Source organism: Panthera tigris, chromosome A2 (genome assembly GCF_018350195.1).
Source record: "Panthera tigris isolate Pti1 chromosome A2, P.tigris_Pti1_mat1.1, whole genome shotgun sequence".
NCBI classification, from domain to species: Eukaryota; Metazoa; Chordata; class Mammalia; order Carnivora; family Felidae; genus Panthera; species Panthera tigris.
The window spans coordinates 23,242,354-23,263,712 of NC_056661.1; the positions used below are offsets into that span (position 1 = coordinate 23,242,354).

A 21,359-nucleotide genomic window follows, 5' to 3' on the forward strand; every position below is an offset into this window, starting at 1 on the left:
CCTGGGGACGTAGGGGTGAGCCATTAGAGGTCTGATTAAGCCTCTTCAAGGGGCTGGACCCTGGGCTGCCTGATTTGTCCACATGGTAACTGCCCAGGGACACAATTGCGAGTGCTCTTCAGAAAGTGATTTTGAGAATAGATGCATTCTCAACAGCAGGAGATTTATAGGGCCGATGAAGAGGACGGCTACATTTCCCTAAACAGGTCATCCAGGAATTATAAACAATTCTTTTTATTACTTCTTGGGAAGCCCTCTCATAGCCTGTTTCTTTCTACGAAGTAGGGTTTTAATCACAAGAGACTGAGCGCAGATGAAGGCTTACTGCATCCGGGTGGGGGGGGGGGGGCGTGTGTGCGCGCATGTCTGTGCGCGTGTGCGCGCGCATGCGTGTGCATTTCAGTTCCAGCGCTCCGCATGCGGTTTGCAAAGCCGGCGCTCTTTGCACGTGCTGCGTACGGTGGAACCTTCCCGTCAGCTTTCTAGTCTGCTGCGTAATCCCACCACTTCTACTGATTGTGAGGACATACTCCACTTTAATGTGACAGCGCCTTTTGCTCCAGAACACAGAGCTGCGCCCGTTTCTATTCTCTGGTGTTTGGGCACATTGTTTATCTATACTTCCTCCTGGGTCTTCTTTTCTTCCCCGCAGACTGGAGACTTTTTTGGCGAGGTCGAAGGGGCCGTGATGAACAAACTGTTAACAATGGGCTCCTTTAAAAGGTAAGGATTTTATGGTCCCCTGCGCCCCCTGGAAAAGTTTGCCTAAATAAAATAAAACGAACCAAGGTCAAATAAAGCAAGCCCAGACGTGACCCCTGCCTGGTTTGTACGGGTGTTCATACTTCAGAAGATCTTGCTGAAATTCGATGCCTCTTGCATGAGTGTTAAGAGTCACAGAAACTCAGCTCACAATGGGTTTCCTGTTCACCCAGAATAGGGTTTATTGGAGGCCAATACTGGAGTCAGAGCCTTCGCTGGGACGCAATGATAGCAGTCTCAAGCAAGTGGCTGCAAAGACATAGGAAATGTTTTCCGCTGGCTAAAAAGGAGGACTGTATTTTGTCTCACATTGGCAAACTGGGGAAGGCTGCTAGAAATCTGGAAATGGGGGATACAAAGTGACAGACACCTGCCGATATAATTTTGGAAAATCAAGTGAAAGGTCTCAAAACCTGCCCCCAGATGGAGGGAAGTTAAAATCTGCTGCTAGAAGAAAACCCAGATGGTGCCCAGTTCTACTGGCACCTCGGTCGTGAGCGCTGTCACTGACCCTAAGTGAAGCTTGTGTATGACAGCTTCCGCTTGGCCCCACTCTCTCCTGGGCAGGATGGCCATGCTTTGGGGGACACCAAAGCCTATGGGAAAAGCCATCTCCCCAAGGAGATCAGGATGTCAGTAATGTCCCCTACCCCACCCCAGAGTCAACAGGAAATGACAGTCTTTGAAGCGGTGCTTTCGTGGGCAATATTTGATGCCGTTAAATACATAATAGCAGGCACTACAAGGATGGACCTCAGCTCGCCTGTGAGAACCACTGTTGCTGGTGGGAAAGGCAGGCCCCTAGTCATTACTCCGTGCAGCTGAATGGCCAGGAAGTGTTAGCTCAGGAAATCGGACTTTTGAGCCAGTCAACAAGACCAACTGAGCGCTGTGCTGAAAGCAGGGAATTCAAAAATGATGACCCAATTTTTGAGATTCCATAGCTTGTTTGTGCCAGAAGGAGGGGAAAAAAGAAATGATATAAAAAACTGGCATAACTCCAGCACTTCTGCGCTCTCTGACACTCACTTGCCTGCCCCCAGCCTGCCTGCCGCGAGTGTTCAATTCCCTTTCTTAAAATTCAAGTGCAGTGTTTTCCTCTTTTGCTACACGTGCTTGAAAACCCTGCTTGGAGGTGGGCTTGGGTTGCTGTGGAGTTTTCCAGCGCTTCTTAAAGCTTCCCAGGGCAGCGTCTGGATTGTCTGCCCTGCAGGGCACCACTGGTTGTTCCTATCTTGACGTGGATGTGTGTGCATTTGTGTCCTGTTAGTTTGCTTTCGACTCGGTGGGGGAAGACAAAAGATGAGAATAATCACACACGTGTTTCTCATTCAAAAGCATATTTTTCAACTTCTTTAACAAAATCTTTTTTTTTTTTTTTTCCTTTTCCCTCTTGGATATTCCTTTCAAAAAGCTTGGTGGGAGAAAGAGAAAGGTTGTAGTAGGATTGTAAATCCCCAGTCTTCTCCTTCATGTGATTGAAGCATGGTTGGCATGAATCTAGAACTTTCTTTTGCTGTGAGAGTAGCTAACATATTTGAGAAAAGGGAAGGAGTAGGGACTTGACACAAGTGTAACAGTATCTGTTGTCCTCTGGGAGTTAGCTGACAGTGATCATGGGCTTCTTTGAAGGGGCCCTCACAGGGGCCACCAGAGCAATGGGAGTTTATGTTTATGTTTTGGAGTCAGATGGATTGGATTCAAATCCAGACTCTGACATTTACTAGCTGCGTGCCTTAGAACTGAGTCAAGTTACCTCTCCAAGCTTTGGTTTCCTTATGTGGAAAATGAAGGTGATAATAATAATTACTTCCATGGGATGCTGTCAGAGTTAATGGGGTAATAATAAGCAGAAGGCCCGTACCCAGTGCCTGGCATATATTAAGGGCTCAGTGATGGCTAGCTGCTGCTGTGATTTGTATCGCTGCGGATCTTTGCTCAGTCTTGGCTTCGCTTTCTGCTTGGCACCAGGTGGTGCTCCTTCTGCATCCACACACCTCACGGAAGGCTTCCCACGCTGCCTGGCGAGGGGGCCTCCAGCGTTGGGGGTGCTGCGGTGCCCCTGCCTTTTACAGCAAGCAGTGTGTCCTCAGAGCATAAGGGTGACAGTCGTTTTGTTCAGGGAAGGCCTGTATTTCAGCAGCACTGAAAAGAGGTAGCCCAAAGTACCTGATGGTGCTCTGGAACAGAAGCTGTGGTCCCCGTGAAAGCGAGCCCCACCCCGGAACACAGGATGCCTGGAGGCTGAATTGCTTTGGGGACGTGATTGAACCTGGGGAAAAGCCCAGGACCCATTCCCTGAATTCACTGACTTCCCATCTTCTCTCCTCTCAGTGTCTTGGACAGTGCCAGGATGGCACAAGGTTTCTTGATTTGATCTGGTTGTATCCAGTCCTAAAACATGAGTTTCACGGACAAGAACCCTACAAACCACCTTCTCCAGAAAGAGCTCACAGGAGAGAACACCATCCCCCTCTGTCTCCTTCCCTTTGTCTCTCTCCCCTGGTCCAGATTTGCCGCCTCTCTCTCTAAAGCAAGATGATGCTTGTTTACATGACAGTGGACTCTTGCCTTGATTGTGTATTCACTTATCTGGTGACCGGATGGCCGTTCTACTTAGCAGCATCATCAGAGGGAAAGAATATCCGCTTCTGTGTCTACAGCACCATGGGGATGGGAAGGAAGCCACAGATTTCTGCAAATTACCAACTCAAGGGAGCTTCAAGAAGGTTCCATGGCAGTGTGTGCAGATAATCTAAGAGACAAAATGGTCATTCGTTGTCACTTTAGCTCAGTCTTTGACTTGACTCTGTCTACCCAGCTTACGTGTGACATAGTATGATGGGCCAAATAACATACTAATAGCTTCAGCAGTGTGAAAGTAATGGTCACAGTGGCTACCTTCCAGGAGCACCTACCCCCCACCAGACCTGAGCTGCACCTGACAGATCTTACCTCTTGCAGCACTTTCCAGTACTCTGTGGGGCAGGTATAAACAGGACCAGCTGCATAATTTGTAGAGTCCAGTGCAAACTGAAAATCCGGGGTCCCTTGTTCAAAACCTATTAAGAATTTCAAGACCGCCAACAGCAGAATATTCAACGAAGCCTGGGGCCCTTCCAAGTACAGGGTTTTGTGCAATGACACAGGCTGTATGCCCATGACGCTGGCCCTGGGTATAAATATACCCATTTTACAGATGGAAATAATGAGGCTTAGAAAGGTTAAGAAGCTGCCCTAAGTCTCTGTGTAACAGAGCTGGATTCAAACAGCCTGCAGTTTGAGCTCAGAGAGAATTTTCTAGTGTCTGCCCTTAACCTGGTTCTGTGTAGAGTAGCATTGAGTTGTGCATGGATCTTCTTCCTGTTCTGTTTGAGAAGTGAAGGGGAGCTTGAGGAAGATGTTGGCTCAGCAGTGTCTTATCAGGGCAAGCAGGACTTTGAGGATGGGAGGCCAGCTGAGTGATAGCATCACCCAGATTTCTTTTAGCTGAAGTTGATAAATCTTTAAACCAAACCATGTTTTCAGGCTTCGTGTATTTTCTCATGAGATCTACCATGTGCCTGGTCAGCTTTTTGCGTTGAAATCCAGACAGAGAACTTCAAATACTTCTTTGTTCTTATCACAGAGAGTAAGTAGACTCCCCGGAATGGTGACTCATGTAGGGTTTCCCAGCATAGCTATTTTTCTTTTGAACTCACGTTCACGGCCAGTAAGAGCCTTGCATCCTATTTCTCAAAATCCACACCCCATGGTTCTCTCTCTTGTCATTGGCAGTGATGTCACCCCTCTTCGGATTACTAAGACAACACCTAGTTTCAAAGGATTTTTCTTAGAATTCATGTGTCTCCCCCACTTCTTGTCCCCAGTGATTCAAATTCAATGTCAAATATCCAGGAGAATTGAAAATGTATGTATATATGTTTTATATATAAAATGATATTTTATATACGTATAGATAGATAGGAGAGTATCCATGGTTCCTGATGGGGCCTCTTTGACACACTGCACTTGAGCTAAGAGGACTCTAGGTTGAGCACCAGAATCGCCGTGTGTGGCCTTGCACAGACTCCCCGTCTCCCAGCCTCAGTTTCTTCCTCACCCAAATATGGACCTTATGGGATTTTGTGAGAATTAGCTAAAACAAAGTATGTGAAATTGCTCGGCAGATTGCAGAGTATTGTGGACAGGATGTGAGATTAGCTCTTAGATAATAGCTCCAAATGTCTGATCTTTTTCTTTTTTCATTTTCTTCTTTTTTTTAATCATTAAAACTCCCCAGAGCTGGTTACTGTGCAACAGTTAACCTCCACAGCACAGCCTTGGGGATGGGCCTGTGGGCCTGGACTCAATCAGCATCCCTGGAGAGCTTTTGCTTTTATTTATTTATTTTTAATGCTTATTTATTTTGAGAGAGAGAGAGAGTGCATTGCGTGTGCCCATGTGCGTGCATGTGCAAATGAACGGGGGGTGGGGGGGCAGAGAGAGAGGAAGACAGAGAATCCCAAGCAGGCTCCACCCTGTCAGCGCAGAGCCCTGTGCAAGGCTCAGTCCCACAAACCCTGAGATCATGACCTGAGCCGAAATCAAGGGTCAGACATGTAACCAACTGAACCACGTGGGTGCCTTTCTTTCTTTCTTTCTTTCTTTCTTTCTTTCTTTCTTTCTTTCTTTCTTTCTTTCGAGAGAAAAAGCATTCAAGCAGGGAAGGGGGGCAGAAGGGCGGGGAGAGAGAGAGAGAGAGAGAGAGAGAGAGAGAGAGAGAGAATGAATATCCCAAGCAGGCTCCAAGCTCAGTGCAGAGCCCCATGTGGGGCTAGATTCCACAACCCTGGGATCATGACCTAAGCTGAGATCAAGAGTCAGCTGCTCAACCCACCCAGGTACCCCTCACTGGAGAGCTATTAAAACACGCCTGTGCTCAGGCTGCACCCCCAAAGATTCATATGAAATTCATCTGGGGATGGAGCCTAGGCACTTATGCTCTTTGAAAGTATCCACGTGCTTCTCATGCATGGCTAGGGTCAAGACATACTAAGTTAAGAGCACCAGGGTACCATTCCAGGTGCTGTCCACTTTGGAGTTGTCTGACATTGGTCAGCATTCACTCACTAACTTTCAGTTTTCTCAGTAGCAAGATAGAACTGAAAGAAGGATGTGTATACCTGCAGGTGGAGGTTAAATGGAGTAATGCGTACTTTTACCAAACTTTATCTTTGTGGTTTCTGCCAAAAGGTCTTCCTTTGTTCTTTGTGTATCGAATTCAGCTTGAGGAAGCAAAGACCAATCGGTCCTGCCTGGCCTTTGGTTTGCAGAGAAACGGACCGCTTGCTAATAATCTGTTTTTGCTTTGGGAGCTACTGATAGGTCCTCTCCGTCTTGGCTGTGTGTGTTTTGCTTTATACGGTTTTGTTTGTGTTATGTGCTTGGTGCAACATGCCTGAGCTCTCACCCCTCCACCACCACATTTTCCCTATGGGGCCTGGTGAATGTCTTCCTCACCTCGCCCCACACATTCATGAACATAGTTGGCTTGTGCAGAATTCCCTGTGGTGGCTCCTTCTGCTCTCTAAATTGCCTTTCTAGAAAGGTGACACGTCAGGTAGACTTCAGGACTTGGGACGTTTCTTCTCCTGTCTCTACATGATGGAACCGTACAGGCTCCGTGGCCGGTGACTGCAGCTTTCCCTGTCCTTGGTAATCACGCTGCATTTCAGCCAATGTCCTGGCCTTTCAGTCTAGAGAGTGTGAAAGGAGAAGCCTGTTATGTTTGGATGGCTGCTCTCTCATGCCGACTGCCCCCCAATGTCTAATACTCAACACTCATGTAACGAATGTAATGGCTTCCCGGCTTCCTGTTGACCTGACCGTTTCCACAGAAGTATGCTTTGTCAGAGGTGGCATTGAAGGGAACAAGAAGACAGATTGGCTTGAACAAGTGTGTTTCTGAGCCAAACTTTCTGGAAGGCAGAGACATGAGAACTCCAGTGCATCACTCTTTAAAATCCTCAAGCTGCCTGCCTGAGCATCCCCAATGACAACAGGAAGAAAGCTGCCCTCGTCCTCATCATAATAGCAGCAGGCCTCATTTACTGAATATTAAGTACAGGACGGGCATTATTCCAAGGAGTTTACGTGTATTACCTTAATTAATCCCTATAACAACTCCACGAAGTTACTACTGTCATTATTTCCCTTTGACCATGAAGACCTGCAAGTGGTGGCTGAGCATGTGAGTAACTTGTCCAAGTTCACCCACAGTAGTGAGTGGGGGACATGGAATGTGAACTGTTGTCTCTCAGATTCCAGATGGCAGACCACGTTTACCTAATCCCCACACGTCTTTTCCCCTAGTTGGAGCAGACTGAAGTATTTCTTATGGAAATATTTGTTCACATTTATGCTTATTCTGCTCCAAGAGGTAGTAAAAGAAAGTTTCTCAAACTTAGAGTCCAATATATCAGTTAGGAGTTAGTTCTACTAGAAATAATAGGAAGTTCTAGAATAACAAGGGGCTAGAGAACATGGGAGCCTTTTTCTCTTTTTCATGAAGGAAGTCTGAAAATACAAATTTGTTGTCTTCACAGACCCATGACCATATCTTTTTTTTCTACCTTCCTCCATTGGCATTTAAACTCAAGGTTACTTCATGGTCCAAGATAGCTGCTTAGCTCCAGCCATCACATCTGCAATCTCTGCTGGCAGAAAGAGGATCCAGGGAGGTCCAAAAGGCCAAATAAAATTTCTTGATTAAAATTTATTTTAATAAGGAGTGCCTGGATAGCTCAGTCAGTTGCAACCAACTCTTGGTTTTGGCTCACGTCATGACCTAACAGTTTGTGAGTTTGAGCCCCACATCAGGCTCTGTGCTGACAGTGCAGAGTCTGCTTAGGATCCTCTCTCTCTCCTCTTTCTGTCCCTCCTGCTCCCTCTCTCTCCCTCAAAATAAATGAATAAACTTTAAGAAAAACTTACTTTAAGAAGTAAATCTTATTTATTAAAGTAAAATAAAGTTTATTTATTAAAGTATTTTATCCCAGGGGCACCTGGGTGGCTCTGTCGGTTCAGCATCTGACTTCGGCCGAGGTCATGATCTCACGGTCCGTGAGTTCCAGCCCCGTGTCGGGCTCTTTGCTGACAGCTCAGAGCCTGGAGCCCATTTCGGATTCTGTGTCTCCCTCTCTCTCTGCCCCTCTCCTGGTCACACTCTGTCTCTCTCAAAAATAAATAAACATTTAAAAAGTTTCAAAAAAATAAAGTATTTTGTCCCATACAATACTGCCACTCCACACAGCCTCACCTAGCTACAAAGGAACCTAGGAAATGTACATAGCAAAAACTCGGGGTTCTGCTTGGCAAAACAGGAGAATGGACATTGGGAGACTCTAATAGTCTCAGCCACATCCAGCGTGCCTGGTTCCTTCAGCCCACATAACACCCTCTAAATACTGAATCTGGTTTCCGGTGATATCCACTTGGAAAATCTTCCCAAGATGAGGCTTTGTTTACAACTCCCCAATTTCTCCCCACACCTCACATGCCCAGTGCAGTCCTGAACACAAATGGTCGTAGCCACCAACTGATTCATCTGTCCATGATGCCTGACCCCGAGCGATACAAGCAGCAACACTCAATAACACCCGTGGCGTTTGACCAATGGCAATAATGGCACCAGGAACACCGACTCCCCGAGGTCCTGACATGCTGCGTGCAGCACAGGAATTGTTGTGGTGCAGTGCTGTGAAATGTGGACGTGAATTCATGAACTTGGCAGAGCCCAAGGAAGCCCCCACCCCAGCATCTAAGTTTCTTGCCGCAAATGGGTTTTGCTTCAACTCATTCCCCAAGCAGAATTCAGCTGTTTCCTTCTATTTCTTAAACAAAGAGGCCAAAGAAATTTAATCTTTTCTATGTGGCATTCATCGAGATTCCGTTTTCCCCTTCAGTTGAGCTAATTCTCATGGAAGGGGCAGGTGAATGGACAAACCAGTTGCCAGTTACGTGCTCTTACCACCGTGCCTACCCATTATCCTTTGCCTCAGGACCGAAGCGGTTCCTCCATTTAGTAGAGCTGTGATAACTTCGGAGCAGTGATTGCACCTTCTGAGCCTGTTCCCTCTCCTATAAAATGTAACCATGCCCCTGACACAAGAGGTAATGCCTCCATGCTGCAGAAAGTAATTGATTATTTCTTATTGTTACTGCTTTTATTACCTAGGTGAGATGCTGGCACGACCACTCTCTGAAACTTTGCTTCGTTTTATGTTATCAGCACCTGTTGATGAAAAGCCTTTGGTGCTGGCAGATCGCCTGCTTAATCTATCGGATGAAGGAGGCTCACTTCTCAGGGTTCTGCCCTGGACTCTGGTGGCCCCAGCGTCCTGTGGGCTGGGCTCCTGGCCGGTGTGGCCACGTGGCGCTTATTCTCTGCTAATGACGGGTGCTCATTAACTCGATGTGTCAGTGATTTCCAGCCAGGGGCTCAAAAGCAGTAGGGCCAGGGTCATGTAGGTTCCGCGCCTCTGCTGTGTTCCGTGTGCTGGGCTGACTTTGGGGAGCAGTGCAGTCTCTGTAGGAAGTTGCTGTGGGAAGACACGGCCACCAGTGTGAAAAGGAGGGGAGGGACAGCACGTTTTGAACCTTCTGTTAACACTCAGATCGACAGACTGAGCTTTCCACTCTCTTGGTTTTCTGAGATGTAAGAACGAGTAAGGCTTCCCATGGTGACAGTGCCCTTGTTAAGCATTTTCTGGGTCTCTGCTCCGTGCCCTATCACTTGCAAGTTGGAAGCTGCCCGAGACCACCTTTTATAGTTCAACAAAGAATATGTATTTTTACATGTTGCCCTAGCAAGTCACTCACTTTGCTTCGTACACTTTTAGATTCAAAATTGCGTAAATACAGTGTCTATGTCGAATACCTCCCTGTCCTGTTTTTAGGGCTGTATTTGCAAACATTCAGCTGTTTCAGGATTGGTGTTTAGGCAGATAGTGTAGCCAGAGCTAATCCTATGAGCCATCACAGGTAAAGAACCCGGCCTCATGGGCACACAGTAGGTGTTTAATAAATGCTGGTTCCTACAGTTACTAACAAGTCTAAATTAGCTGTGCTCATGCCTTTGAAATGGAAACTTTTTTTTTTTTTTTTTTAAACGTTTACTCACTTTTTGAGAGACAGAGACAGAGTGTAAGCAGGGCAGGGGCAGAGAGAGAGGGAGACACAGAATCCGAAGCAGGCTCCAGGCTCTGAGCTGTCAGCACAGAGCCCGGTGCAGGGCTCGAACCCATGAACGGTGAGATCATGACCTGAGCTGAAGTCGGACGCTTAACTGACCGAGCCACCTAGGCGCCCCTGAAATGGAAACTTCTAATTCTTAGAAGAAATATTTTTCTTGGTTGTGATCTTTGTCTACTTGGAAAGGAGCAGAATCAGCAAAATAGCTTTCAACAAGTCCCCATGTCACGGGCCTGTCATCCACGGCCCTACAGTGCACAGGGGCACACAGGCTGTCTAGGTTTTCTTTGTATCAGTTTGAGTTTCTTCTTCAGAGACTGCTCCTGCCTTCCGCCAGAGTCTCAGAGAGACCCGTCAGGGGCACAGAGATGCTAATGATAAGCTCCCAGGGCAGCCTGCGTGGGGGTGTCGTGGGGACCAAAGCATGCCATCTGTAATAAGAATAAACTGCGAGCGCAGCACTGCAGCACAGTCTCAGCTGGGCACGATGCTCGGGGCTTATTTTAGAGCCGAATGAAAGCAGGCAATTATCATGTTCTTTAGCTCTAATCAGCCAAACAGGATACAGGTAGCCACAAAATGGAGTTATTTAAAACTAACAAAATCACTTCAAAAAGGGTAATAATCTGGAAGTCTCTCTTTCTGCAACATCTAGTTAAAGCTGTCTAAGCGTGGAGAAGACAGGGAAGGCTTGTTTTGTAACCTCCCCAATGACACTCGGATCAGGAAAGCTTCCTTGTGAAATGAAAGGCAGGATCTCTGGCCTGGAGGCCGCCCCACGGCAATTGAGTTTGGCCTCACCGAGTAAACCAGAGCCTTTGAAAATGATCCCAGGAGAATCCCGAGCTTCCTGTGAGGGTGGTTACCAAGGGGGCTCTCGCTAACGCAGCCAGCTGGTCTGTCCTGGCCCGATGACCCCAGACAGCCCCTCAGCTTGACTTGAAAGTTGATTCTGGACTTTGGTCCTGAGACCTTATCTTGGGCAGCATTTTCTGTGACATTCCAGTGAGACTGGGAGAGGGCACCAGGCTGAATTCTAATCACTGCTTCTGAGCAGAAGGCAGAATGAGGGGACTCAGCCTGACCCCCATCTAATTCTGGCTCTGCCATTTGTTAGGTGTGTGGACTTGGGCACATTACTTAAGCTAGCAGAGACTTGGTTTGGCCCTCTGTGAAATGGGGGTGATTAGAATCTATCTGGTAGGAACGTGCTTCCAAGAGTACCTTGCTCATGGTTGCTAAGTAGAGTTCCGTAGACATCAGCTGTTGTTATGATGGTCCTCAGCTGTAAGGCCCACAGACAGAAGTTCCCACATCATCCCTCGATAACCCCAGTACGGCACCAGAAGGTGTCTTATACTGCAGTATGAAGTGTGAGTTTTATGCTGCCTCGTGTGTGCCAATGAGCTAAGAAAATCCGGAGGCCTGCCCATCCTCTAACCCGCTGGGTAAAGCCTGAGTCAATTCCCATTGCATTAAACACCACCCCCATTAATTAATCATGGCAATGAAAACCAGACTAATAAATTATAACAGCAGCTGCAGCCCTACCTTCTGTTGAATGCTTCTTCTGTACCAGACACTGGGCTGATCGCACTGTGTCTATCATCTCATTTAATTCCACAACCAACCCATAGGGTAGCCATTTTTCTCACCATTTTACAGATGAGACTGAGGCACCGAGTGAGCGAAACAAGATGAAACAACATTGTAATAAGTGACCGAGTTAGGATTTGAACTCAGATGTTGACTTCAAAGCTAATGTTTTAACCATTATGCCACACTGCCAATCGCTTGAGCCCTTGGGAATAGCATAGCTTTAAGATCCCAAACTCCAGGGGCCCCTGGGTAGCTCAGTTGGTTAAGTGTCCAGCTTCAGCTCAGGACATGATCTCATGGTTCATGAGTTCAAGCCCCGCATCAGGCTCTGTGCTGACAGCTTGGAGCCTGGAGCCTGTTTCAGATTCTGTGTCTCCCCCTCTGCGCCAACCCCGCTGACGCACTCTCTCTCAAAAATAAATAAACATTAAAAAAATTTTTAAAAGGTCCCAAACTCCAACAAAGAACAAAATAAGGCCTTTTGTTGTCAGGATCATAACAAATCTAGCATACTACATAGTATATTTCAGTATATTTCCACATGTCTGATTATTTAAGTCTCAGAACATCTTTGTGAGTCATTTTATAAGTGAGAAAATGAGGCCTCAGAAGAAGGTTAGCATCTTGCTCAGATTACACCCTGGATAATGGCACCTGGAAACTAACCTTGCAAACCAAGGCCATGCTGTGTGTCTGTCTACAAGACTCCACACACAGGCACGTTCCACTCAACCCATGCTGCCTCTCACCATGCTCTGGCCCGAGTTCTAGCTGTAGAGACGGAGTTGAGCGGTATGAAAAGGATGAAGCCAATGATAATTCTTGCCAAGTCCTAGAAAGCCCTTTCAGGGACACCTGCAGAAATCCTGCAGATGAGGTGTGGACTGTGGCATAGTGGGGAAGTCAGGGACTGAATGCAATCGTCCATTGTGGTCTGCAGTTGATTCTGTGGCTGGGGCAGCATCAGGGTTGTTTGGGGACTTCCCTGAGCCAGGTGCTTGGCTGGTTCATGGGCTTCATTCCTGTCTCAATAAACACAGTTTCTTCTGGCATCTGCTGTAAAGAAAATAGCCAGAGGACAGTGAGCAAGACTGCAAGAAATGTTTTGGTGAGGGAGAGGTTTTGGGGAGATTGCTGGGAGATTGTGTTGACCACTGGTGCCCTCTTGGACTCTGCTACCCAAGACACCTATGTGATGCTGGTCAGGAGCTGGTTTCCATATTGATTTGATCACACATGGCCGGTCTTCTACTTGGTGTCCATAGATGGTTCTTTGTTAATCTATCTGTGTGATGCTTCCAGCTTATTGTCTAGAGGAGGAAGCTTTTTCCTCTTAGTTTGAACTTGACCTCTTCTATCTAGTTGTGATGGCATCTCTTCAAGATTCATGCAATCAGACAATCATTCAGGCATTCACCCTTTTGAAAGTGAATGCCTTCTCTGTGCTGGGTGCTGGGCTAGTGCCCTGCGCCAGCAACAGTCCTGTTGCATGCAACTTCTATTCTAGGGCCCGTCCCCAGCCTAGCATTAGGTACGCTCCATGGTTAGCATTGTATTATTCTAGAAAGGAATTCCTGCAGGGAGCATCCCTTGCAGCCATTTAGAAGTTCCTGTATTGCAGTGTTAACATGTCACCTGGCAGCTGTTATGTAATTCAGGCTGGACCTTAAGTGTCTCTTTTTTGGGACACCAGAGTAGTAGGAAGGGGAGCTGGTAGGAGGAGAGAAGGCATGTCGCCTGTGGGATAAGGTGTTTGCTCCATCTAGAACCTTTAACTTGCTACCAGAAAGTGCCATTCTCCTTTCTTTGTAAAGTTATTGATGAGGAATTAAAATATCTGGAACAATTATAGAGTGAAATATCTTGGCAGTCGAGTTAAGGTCATAACTGGGAATGAGAGCTGTCCTTTCATCACCAATTGAAAAAAAACATCCATTTTCTTGTTTCATAAATGGCACTGTTTCCAAAGCAAGCATACAGTCACTGGTATAGTGGTGGCAGTGGAGAGTGGTGGGGATTACAACCAAGGAGCCAGCTAGTTTCCAACTAGTTGTCAAAGTGCTTATCTTGGTCCAGGGATATTTCCTAGTGCTTAAGAGAGACAGAGGATCCTGCCAGTTCTGAACTCAAAGTGGTCCTTCCCAGCCTTCCTCAATCCTGGACACATGGCCCAAGTGGGTTCCCTCCAGGGCCCAGAATCCAGTTCAGAACAGCATCGTCCCTCTGGAGTATCCTAGTCCAAGCAGATCAACCTTGTTTAAACCAAAATGACTGTTTCATCTCATCCCTGTCTCCTCCCCTCAACCCCAGTACCTTTACTCCCTTCCTCTTCAAGTTCCAAGTGTGATGTGCCTGTGTCTCCAGTCCTAGACTTTGCATGTTCCTGATTTGTCATCTGTTTCAGGCCTGTATTTATTTGTGTTTGTCACTGCTGCACTTGATGGTGATGTGGTGAGTTCACCATGCTGGTTCACACACAGCTTCCCATTTAGTGACCCTCCTTTCTGTTCTTTCCTACAGAATTACCCTGTATGACTATCAAGCCATGTGCAGGGCCAACAAGGACAGCAGTGACAGTGCCAGCGGGCTACTGGATGTAAGTACAGTGTGGTCACCCACAAAACAGTGGCACGTTTGTATCTGTCTCTGTGTGCGAGCAGGTCTTTATCTTTGGGGTAATCAAGTTCATCTTTTTGCAAAACCATGAATGTTTTAAAGTGCTTCCTGATTTTACTGGTGAAGAAGAACCACTTCCATTCAAACCCAAACCCACTGATTATATGAATGACAAGCAGGTCTGAAGTCACTGATGAATGAATGCAGCAACCCCCTTTTGATGGCTAGAAAAGAGGAGAAGATTTGTGGATTCTCTCCCATATGAAAGAGAATTTAGTTTGGTTCAGCAGAAATCTTCCCTCGGGTCTGGAAGAGACCTAGGAGGAGCCTGTGGGTAAATTCACATTCCGATCATAGATTCTCTACCCTAATCAGGATGCTGGTGTGCTTCCTTGTCACTTTTGCTGGAGCTGGTTCCATCAGTGGTGTCACAGTTGAGAACCAATCAATATAGCTGTTGTATCACTAGAAGCAGGCTTTCACACTGCCAGAAATTAACCGTTATAATTTGCTCCCAGTTAGAAAATATAATTTACGATGTACAAGCAATGTAAGTTTGGCCACCCATCACCTGAAAACACAGGGGGAAAAAAAAAACAACAGTTACAGGATACTTCAATATAACCCGACCTATGTGTATAAATAGAAGCTTCACATGTTATCATTTTGTAAATTCCAAAAGTTAACCTAAAATCTGGTTTGAAACACAAAATTTATGAGCCATTTTGGTTTTTAGGATATAAACACACACCTTCTCATTTGCAGATGTAAGATCTTGCAAGGGGATTATTTAAAAGCCCAGTATTTAACACAGTTCTCCTACACTGAGGGAGTAAGAAATGATTTGGAGCTGGAAAATTTCTGAGAGGCAACTAGGAACTGAAAGTTGAATGCTTTGAAAAAATACCACTTTTTAGTGAGAATCAACATGTCTTTCCAAATCCAACTTCGCTAGCTTTAGCAGGACTATTTCTAGACCTAAAATGTTCCCAAGATATGTTTTCATCATTAGGCTTAAAAGCTCAATGGCTTTACCCTTCTGAATGATAATGTGCCATTTAAATTTTTAATCCTGTATTTACATAATCCCTTTGTGTGCCCATACATAGAGCCAGCGTCTGGCACACAATGCTTGAGTGCTCTTCCCCCTGGCCCCTGGGGGAGCTGCCCCCGCCCCCCACCCCTCCCCACCTCCAGAGCCTCCGTAATCCCTCTATTCAGTCCCTCCTCCCAGGGACCCAAGGACTGCAGAAATGTCACTACCCATCCCAGCAGGTACAAAGGCACAGAACTATCCCAGGGCCTGACCACCAGGGTCTTTTTGAAAAAAGATGGTTGTTTTTCAAGCAATAAGAAATATAACAAAGCCATAAGACAGCAAGTTGCATTTAGTTTTAGGAAATAGTTAATAGTTTACATCCTTATCTGACCCTAATCCTGAGAGCCCTGTGATTCACCGAATGATGTTGACATGCTCAATTAAATCAGAGCAAGAGATCCAGTCTGAAATCCCTGTGGGCTGAGAATAACCCAGTAGACTGTCATTACTGTTGTTTTGTTCATTTACTTACTGGCTTGAAATAGGGAAGTTTCAAAAAAATGGTTAGAGGTATGTAAGTCGGTTTTTGTTTCACTTAAAGCTGGATAATTCCCCCATTCCTAGTTGTAGTCTTTACCGTCCAAATGCTCAGAGGGTAGGATTAAACAGCCATAACTTCAGAAAGCAGGATTTGTCATTTCAATTCTCTGACACCTGAACGCAACCACGAAAGGTTCCGAGATTTCTCTGGACCTGCCCTCTGGGGCAAGGGCTTTGCCAGTGTCATTGCCTCTCAAAGTGTACCCACTAATCAAATATCTGGCACATGTATCAGAGAACCAACTGAGACAGGGGCCTGGTATTTTCCAGAATTCAGGAAATTGAATTATCCACGTAGAAAATATCACAGAGTAAACAATACAACTGCTTGTTTAAATTAAAATATTCTCAAATAAAGATTGGGCTGTCGTTGCCGTCCTTTAGAGAGTTGCAGGGGATTTTCGGCAAGGATAAAATCACATGTTTATATGGTTGTCATTTTTTTTTCAAGTCCAAATATGTATGTGTGAGAAAAGGCAGCTTAAGCCCTACATAACTCATGGGCAACATTAAAATGAGGTATATGCAACTTTTGCTAGTTTCAGTGAATGACATCCAGTGATGGAGAACAGGGAATCACCTTTCTGAGAGGCAGATCTGTGAATTACCATTTGAAATTAGTTATATGACTTGAGCCCTTCAGCATCAGGCTGCAAAATATTAGCCCCTGGAGGGTAAAGGTTTAAACATCATTTGCTGAACTTCCTTTTTCCTCCCAGAGATAACCCCTATATTAGATCATGTTTATTTTACTTGTAAATCACATCTCACTACAGGGAAGTTCAAAGTTTTAAAATGTTAGTTTTAGGATACAGTATCCAACCATTTTCTTCTTTTAGCTAGAGCCTCACTGTTTTTTAACATGATATCAATCTCTCTAGAAGAATAACATTGTCTTTATGTAAAGCCTTAAGTTAAACTACACATTTCATATGTGATGCATTGTTTTCAATGTACTGAATTCTTCTCTTCAGCCTTATCATGCCTTCCTTGCTGCAGTAAAATGGATAATGACAGAACTTGTCTTGTAAGTATAATTTGCTGCATTTTTTAAAAGTAATATTGCTTGTCTTTTGTATCATAAAGCGAAGTGGAAGACTGTTCCGTGTTTTCAACTAGCATTGGATTCAGAATACTCTGAGATAACCTCATTGAATATCTCCAAGTATTGAAAGCTGAGACCAAAAAATTATCTTTAAGTTATTCATGGTCACTGCTTATGCCCTTATGTCATTGTTTAGCAGACTAACAGCTTGTAATATACAAACCAAATTTATTTATTGTGGTTAGTGTTAAATTTAACATAGATGTCTGGCTGTTTTTAATGCAGCCTGGGTGGGCTGTGGTCAGAAGGACAAATTGCTGGGGCTGTCCACTGTGCTCCTTTGGATGTGCTGGCATGTGCAGAAGAGGGGGGGGCTTGTCCCGGACAGGGGTTTTGTGCAGTCATGATCCAGGGGGTGGGGGCTTTGCTCAGGTGTGAATTAATTGTTTACCCTGTCAAACTGTGTTCCTATTTGGAGGATGCTGGATGCATCTGTGACTTAGGTCAGATTGAAATGGCTCAAAGATGAAAGCCTTGATTGACTCCCAGAAGAGGTATTGGACACATGACAGAAGCACTGTGTTCCAGAAAAGGGAAGAATTCCATGGATGAGCATGGAAACCAGATTGTTCAAGCTGTATCCGACCCTCAGATTCTTATTTTCCCCAGTAAGGCTCCACTTTCTGAGGATTGGAGGCAGATTTCTTATCATTTAATGAACAGCCATTGTCTTTATCGCTTTATTGTAGCCCATATTAATTTAACAACATTACAAATTCAAATTCACTTCTGTTATGTATCTAAGAGGCAGAGAACAACAGTAACAGAGAATAGTGAGATTTTGATGGACTATGAGTTGCTCTAGGTAGTAGCCATGAGCCTGAAAAAGAAATGATGGAATTTTGATCTATCTCTATTCACTTGGAGGATGGTTTATATTACTTTTGCATTTCTTTGTACTGGCAGTTGAGAGATTTTGATTTTTTTTTCTGAAGTTGTATTGTGGTGTAATTTCATAAAGAGAAGTTTGTTCCATTTATGCCTACACACACACACACACACACACACACACACACACAGGGCTGAACAAGTTTGCATTGCAGTATAAATTTTGAAAGCTTCCTTTATTATGGCAGATCATAGTATAGGTAGAGAATATGTTATTTGTATTTCTGCACCAAGGCAGAGGAAGCCCTTCGGAGTTGATTTTTTACTATAGACTCACACTATAACTGGAGAACTATTTCTGCCTACAAGCGGGATATTTCTCAACGAGTTATTAAGTCTAGGTAAACCCGCTTTCAGTGTTGGGCCGGCATCGGTGATAAAATAGCCTTTCCCAAGGAAGAGAAAGCCCAGTGAGAACTCGGTAGTAACAGAACCAACCATACTGATAGCTTCGGGTAATGATGTTCCTCTTTCAGATGAGGGGAGCAATGCCACTGTTCTGTCTGGGGCAGATGACCGAGTAACACTGGGTTTTTGCATTACCTGTTCAGGTTTCTGGTGGAATTTAACCTCTGCAGCTGGTGGCACTCAGATATGACAGCCACAGGTAAGTAGCAGCCGGTTCTTGTTTCCCAGCTCAACTTGATAAGCCTTGGGGTCACTGGCCACTTTTCATCAAGGATGTGCTCACATAAACCACCTGGGACCCAGTGATGATTTTTCAGCTCAGTCAGCAAAAGGCACCCTTTGTGCTGACCGCAGCACCATCTAGTCTGACAGAAATGCCACGGGTTTCATTCCTCCCGTGTTGAATGTGCACCCTGACCTGTTTCCTTCACTAAGACTTTGCAGTCAAACACTGCACGTGTGAATTCTTCAAAAAGCTTGCGAGCAGTGCTCAGAATCTAAGGGAGACACATTGCCTTTTTCAGTCTCAGCGAATGGATAACCACTCTAGTTTTTTATTTGTTTGTTTGCTACAATTAGCCTCGTAAAATACAAATCTAGTCATAGTCTCCCCACTCAAAAGCCTTCAGCGATTTGATGATTCATGGAAACTCTTGTAGAGGTGTGAGTTGTGGAATTAGAGCAAGGTGGATTTGAGTCGTGGTTCCGAGGTTAGCCTTTGGCAAGTTAGCTGATGTTCAAGACTCAGTTTCCCTACATTAAGCAAAATGGGAGACATAATAAATAATATTTATCTCCTATCACGTGTGTGTGTATGTGTGTGTGCTTAATGATAAATCATGCTATCTGCTGAGCGTGGTGACTCAAAACAGGTAGCTGTAATTAACTATGAAGACAGTGCAGACAGTGTTGACCACAGGGATAAACAGTCAAGTCCCCGGGCCCTACAAAACCCGTGCTCTTTAATGAGGGCCGTCTCACAGCCATCCGCCCCACCTGCTCAGGCACTTGCTGTTTCCCAGATATGCTCTGCTCTTCCTTTCCTGTGTGCATTCATTCATGTCTGTTTTCCTCCCTGGGATGCAAGGAACCAGAATTAGGCTAGACTACTGCCATTATTATCATTATTATTATTATTATTATTATTTTAATGATCTGTCTTTTTCATAGAGGTAGATGAGTAATGCAGCAGCCTTCCCCAGATGCTGGCATCTCCTCCCCCATCCCCTGAGACGCCAGTCGGTGAGGATTCTCTCAGTTCTTCCAGGAAGAGTTAGTAGCATTTCCTTCTTGTTTTCGTCCCGGTCAGCTCACACACTTCCCCAGCGTTTCTGCACCATTCTTGTCCCAGTTTGTTTCACACTAAACCAGAGTTTCTGGATGGCATCAGTATCCCTTAGCACCTAACTGGTGCCCAGTACATAGTAGGTGCTCAATGCCACGGGTTACTTACTGAATACCCTGGCAAATCTTTCCTTTGCCGGGTATGACCGTTCTAGCCACTGTCATCGTAGCTTTGTGACTTACAAATAGGACCATGTGTCCTAAATCCAGGACCTCCCTAGTTTCTTGTTAGAGGATGACATGGGGCAACCTCTGCAGAGAGGTGCACGCGTCCAGCTGCACTCGATGAGCTCTGATTACAGTGCACCTGACCCAAACATGTTTGGGGTTGACCCTGTTCTCAGAAGCTGACAGCGCAGTGGAACAACACCTTTGTGCCCTGTTTTCTCACACACGTATGCACACGCTGTCCTGGTGACCCTCAGTGTGTGGGCTCCATACTTGCCCCTTCTTGTTGGGTTGGTACCTGCTTTGCATGTCCATAACATCGCCTCTAGAGATCTAGCCTAAGGAAATAAACTGGGGTGGGAACAAAGGATGTATGACAGGATGATCATCACTAAGAAAGTGATGATTGCAAATACAGGTAACTCTTTAAAGGTGAACAGTAAGGACGTTTCAAAATAAATGACAGCCCATCCACAGAGAGGCAGAGAGAACCTTTACCAAGATTCTGCTTCTGAAAACTTTTTAAGAAGATCGAAACTGCTCATGAAATTAAGTAACATACCAAGATAAACAATATGCTAAACAGTGTGTACCCCGGACAAGCATCCAATGATGGGGGGAACAGGGGCATAGGGAGTTAAATAAATAGGGTGAGCAGCCAGTGGGGACTCAGTAAGCACAGAACAAAATATGAATTAGGAAGAAAAGACTATTATGTCCCCCAAAGGAAATGTTACCTATAGCGTGAACCTGCTTTTGTTTAAAATTGCACCAGATTTGAGAATGAGGGCTGGGAAGGGACCTGCTAAATGGGCACTTGCTATCTTTTTTTCTGTTTACTCTTCTTATTCCACTAGTTTTTCCACAATTTTACTATTAGGAGTGGAAAAAAGTAAAATGAGATTAAAAGAGAGGAATGGAAGAAGGAAGATCAGTAGAGGCCAAAAGAATGGATCACAAGTGGGTCAAAGGGCTGCCCTCACGGCACCGCCAGTTCCCGGGGACAAGTCCCCTCTGCTTGGCTCCGGGAGGCCAGAGCGTGGCGGTTCTGCCCAGGTGAAGTGCTCTGGTCGGGGATCAGGCAGCCTTCCCCTGCTGCCCGCTGGCTGCTTAGTTCTGGGCAGGTTGCACAGTCTCTCTGGGTTCCGGTGTCCCGGCAGGTCAGCACAGACAATGATGGGTTGGTTGGTGCACACAAAGCACACGGGCAGACTTGGCACACAGCAGAGTGCTCCACGCATGGTGGGTGGTGTTCCCATGTGGGGCGATGGTGGCTGTTTTGGCTGAGACCGCGGCTCGCTCTCAGGGGTGTGTTCAGTGCTGAGGGCAGTGGCCAGTCGTCTTCAGGGTTTGCTTCCTGGCGCCCTCTTCACAACCGGGTGCCTGCCCACCTTCTCTAAGGAGCTTCCACGGTGCGTGGGAGGATGCCCCACTTCTTCATGCCAGCCTGCATCACCATGGCCCCCATTCGGACCGCAGCCTGCTCCCCTTCCCGGTGACCTGCTGCCACAGGCCCTGCCCACGCTCTTGTTCTGGTCCTTCAGATTTGACGGTCAGTTTTAGAATTTCTGTTGTGTGCTAGTCACTGTAATCCTT

At 45.7% G+C, this 21,359-nt stretch overlaps 1 protein-coding gene across 1 annotated transcript in view; it reads left to right on the top strand.

Annotated features, from left to right (window-relative positions):
* CACNA2D3 (calcium voltage-gated channel auxiliary subunit alpha2delta 3) overlaps positions 1 to 21,359 on the top strand; it is an 858,555-nt gene that overhangs the window by 780,149 nt on the left and 57,047 nt on the right. Inside the window, exons 30-33 of the mRNA XM_042979174.1 lie at positions 653 to 723; positions 14,116 to 14,191; positions 16,825 to 16,877; positions 18,395 to 18,450. Coding sequence (XP_042835108.1) covers positions 653 to 723; positions 14,116 to 14,191; positions 16,825 to 16,877; positions 18,395 to 18,450 — 256 coding nt within the window. The remainder of the gene's footprint in view (positions 1 to 652; positions 724 to 14,115; positions 14,192 to 16,824; positions 16,878 to 18,394; positions 18,451 to 21,359) is intronic.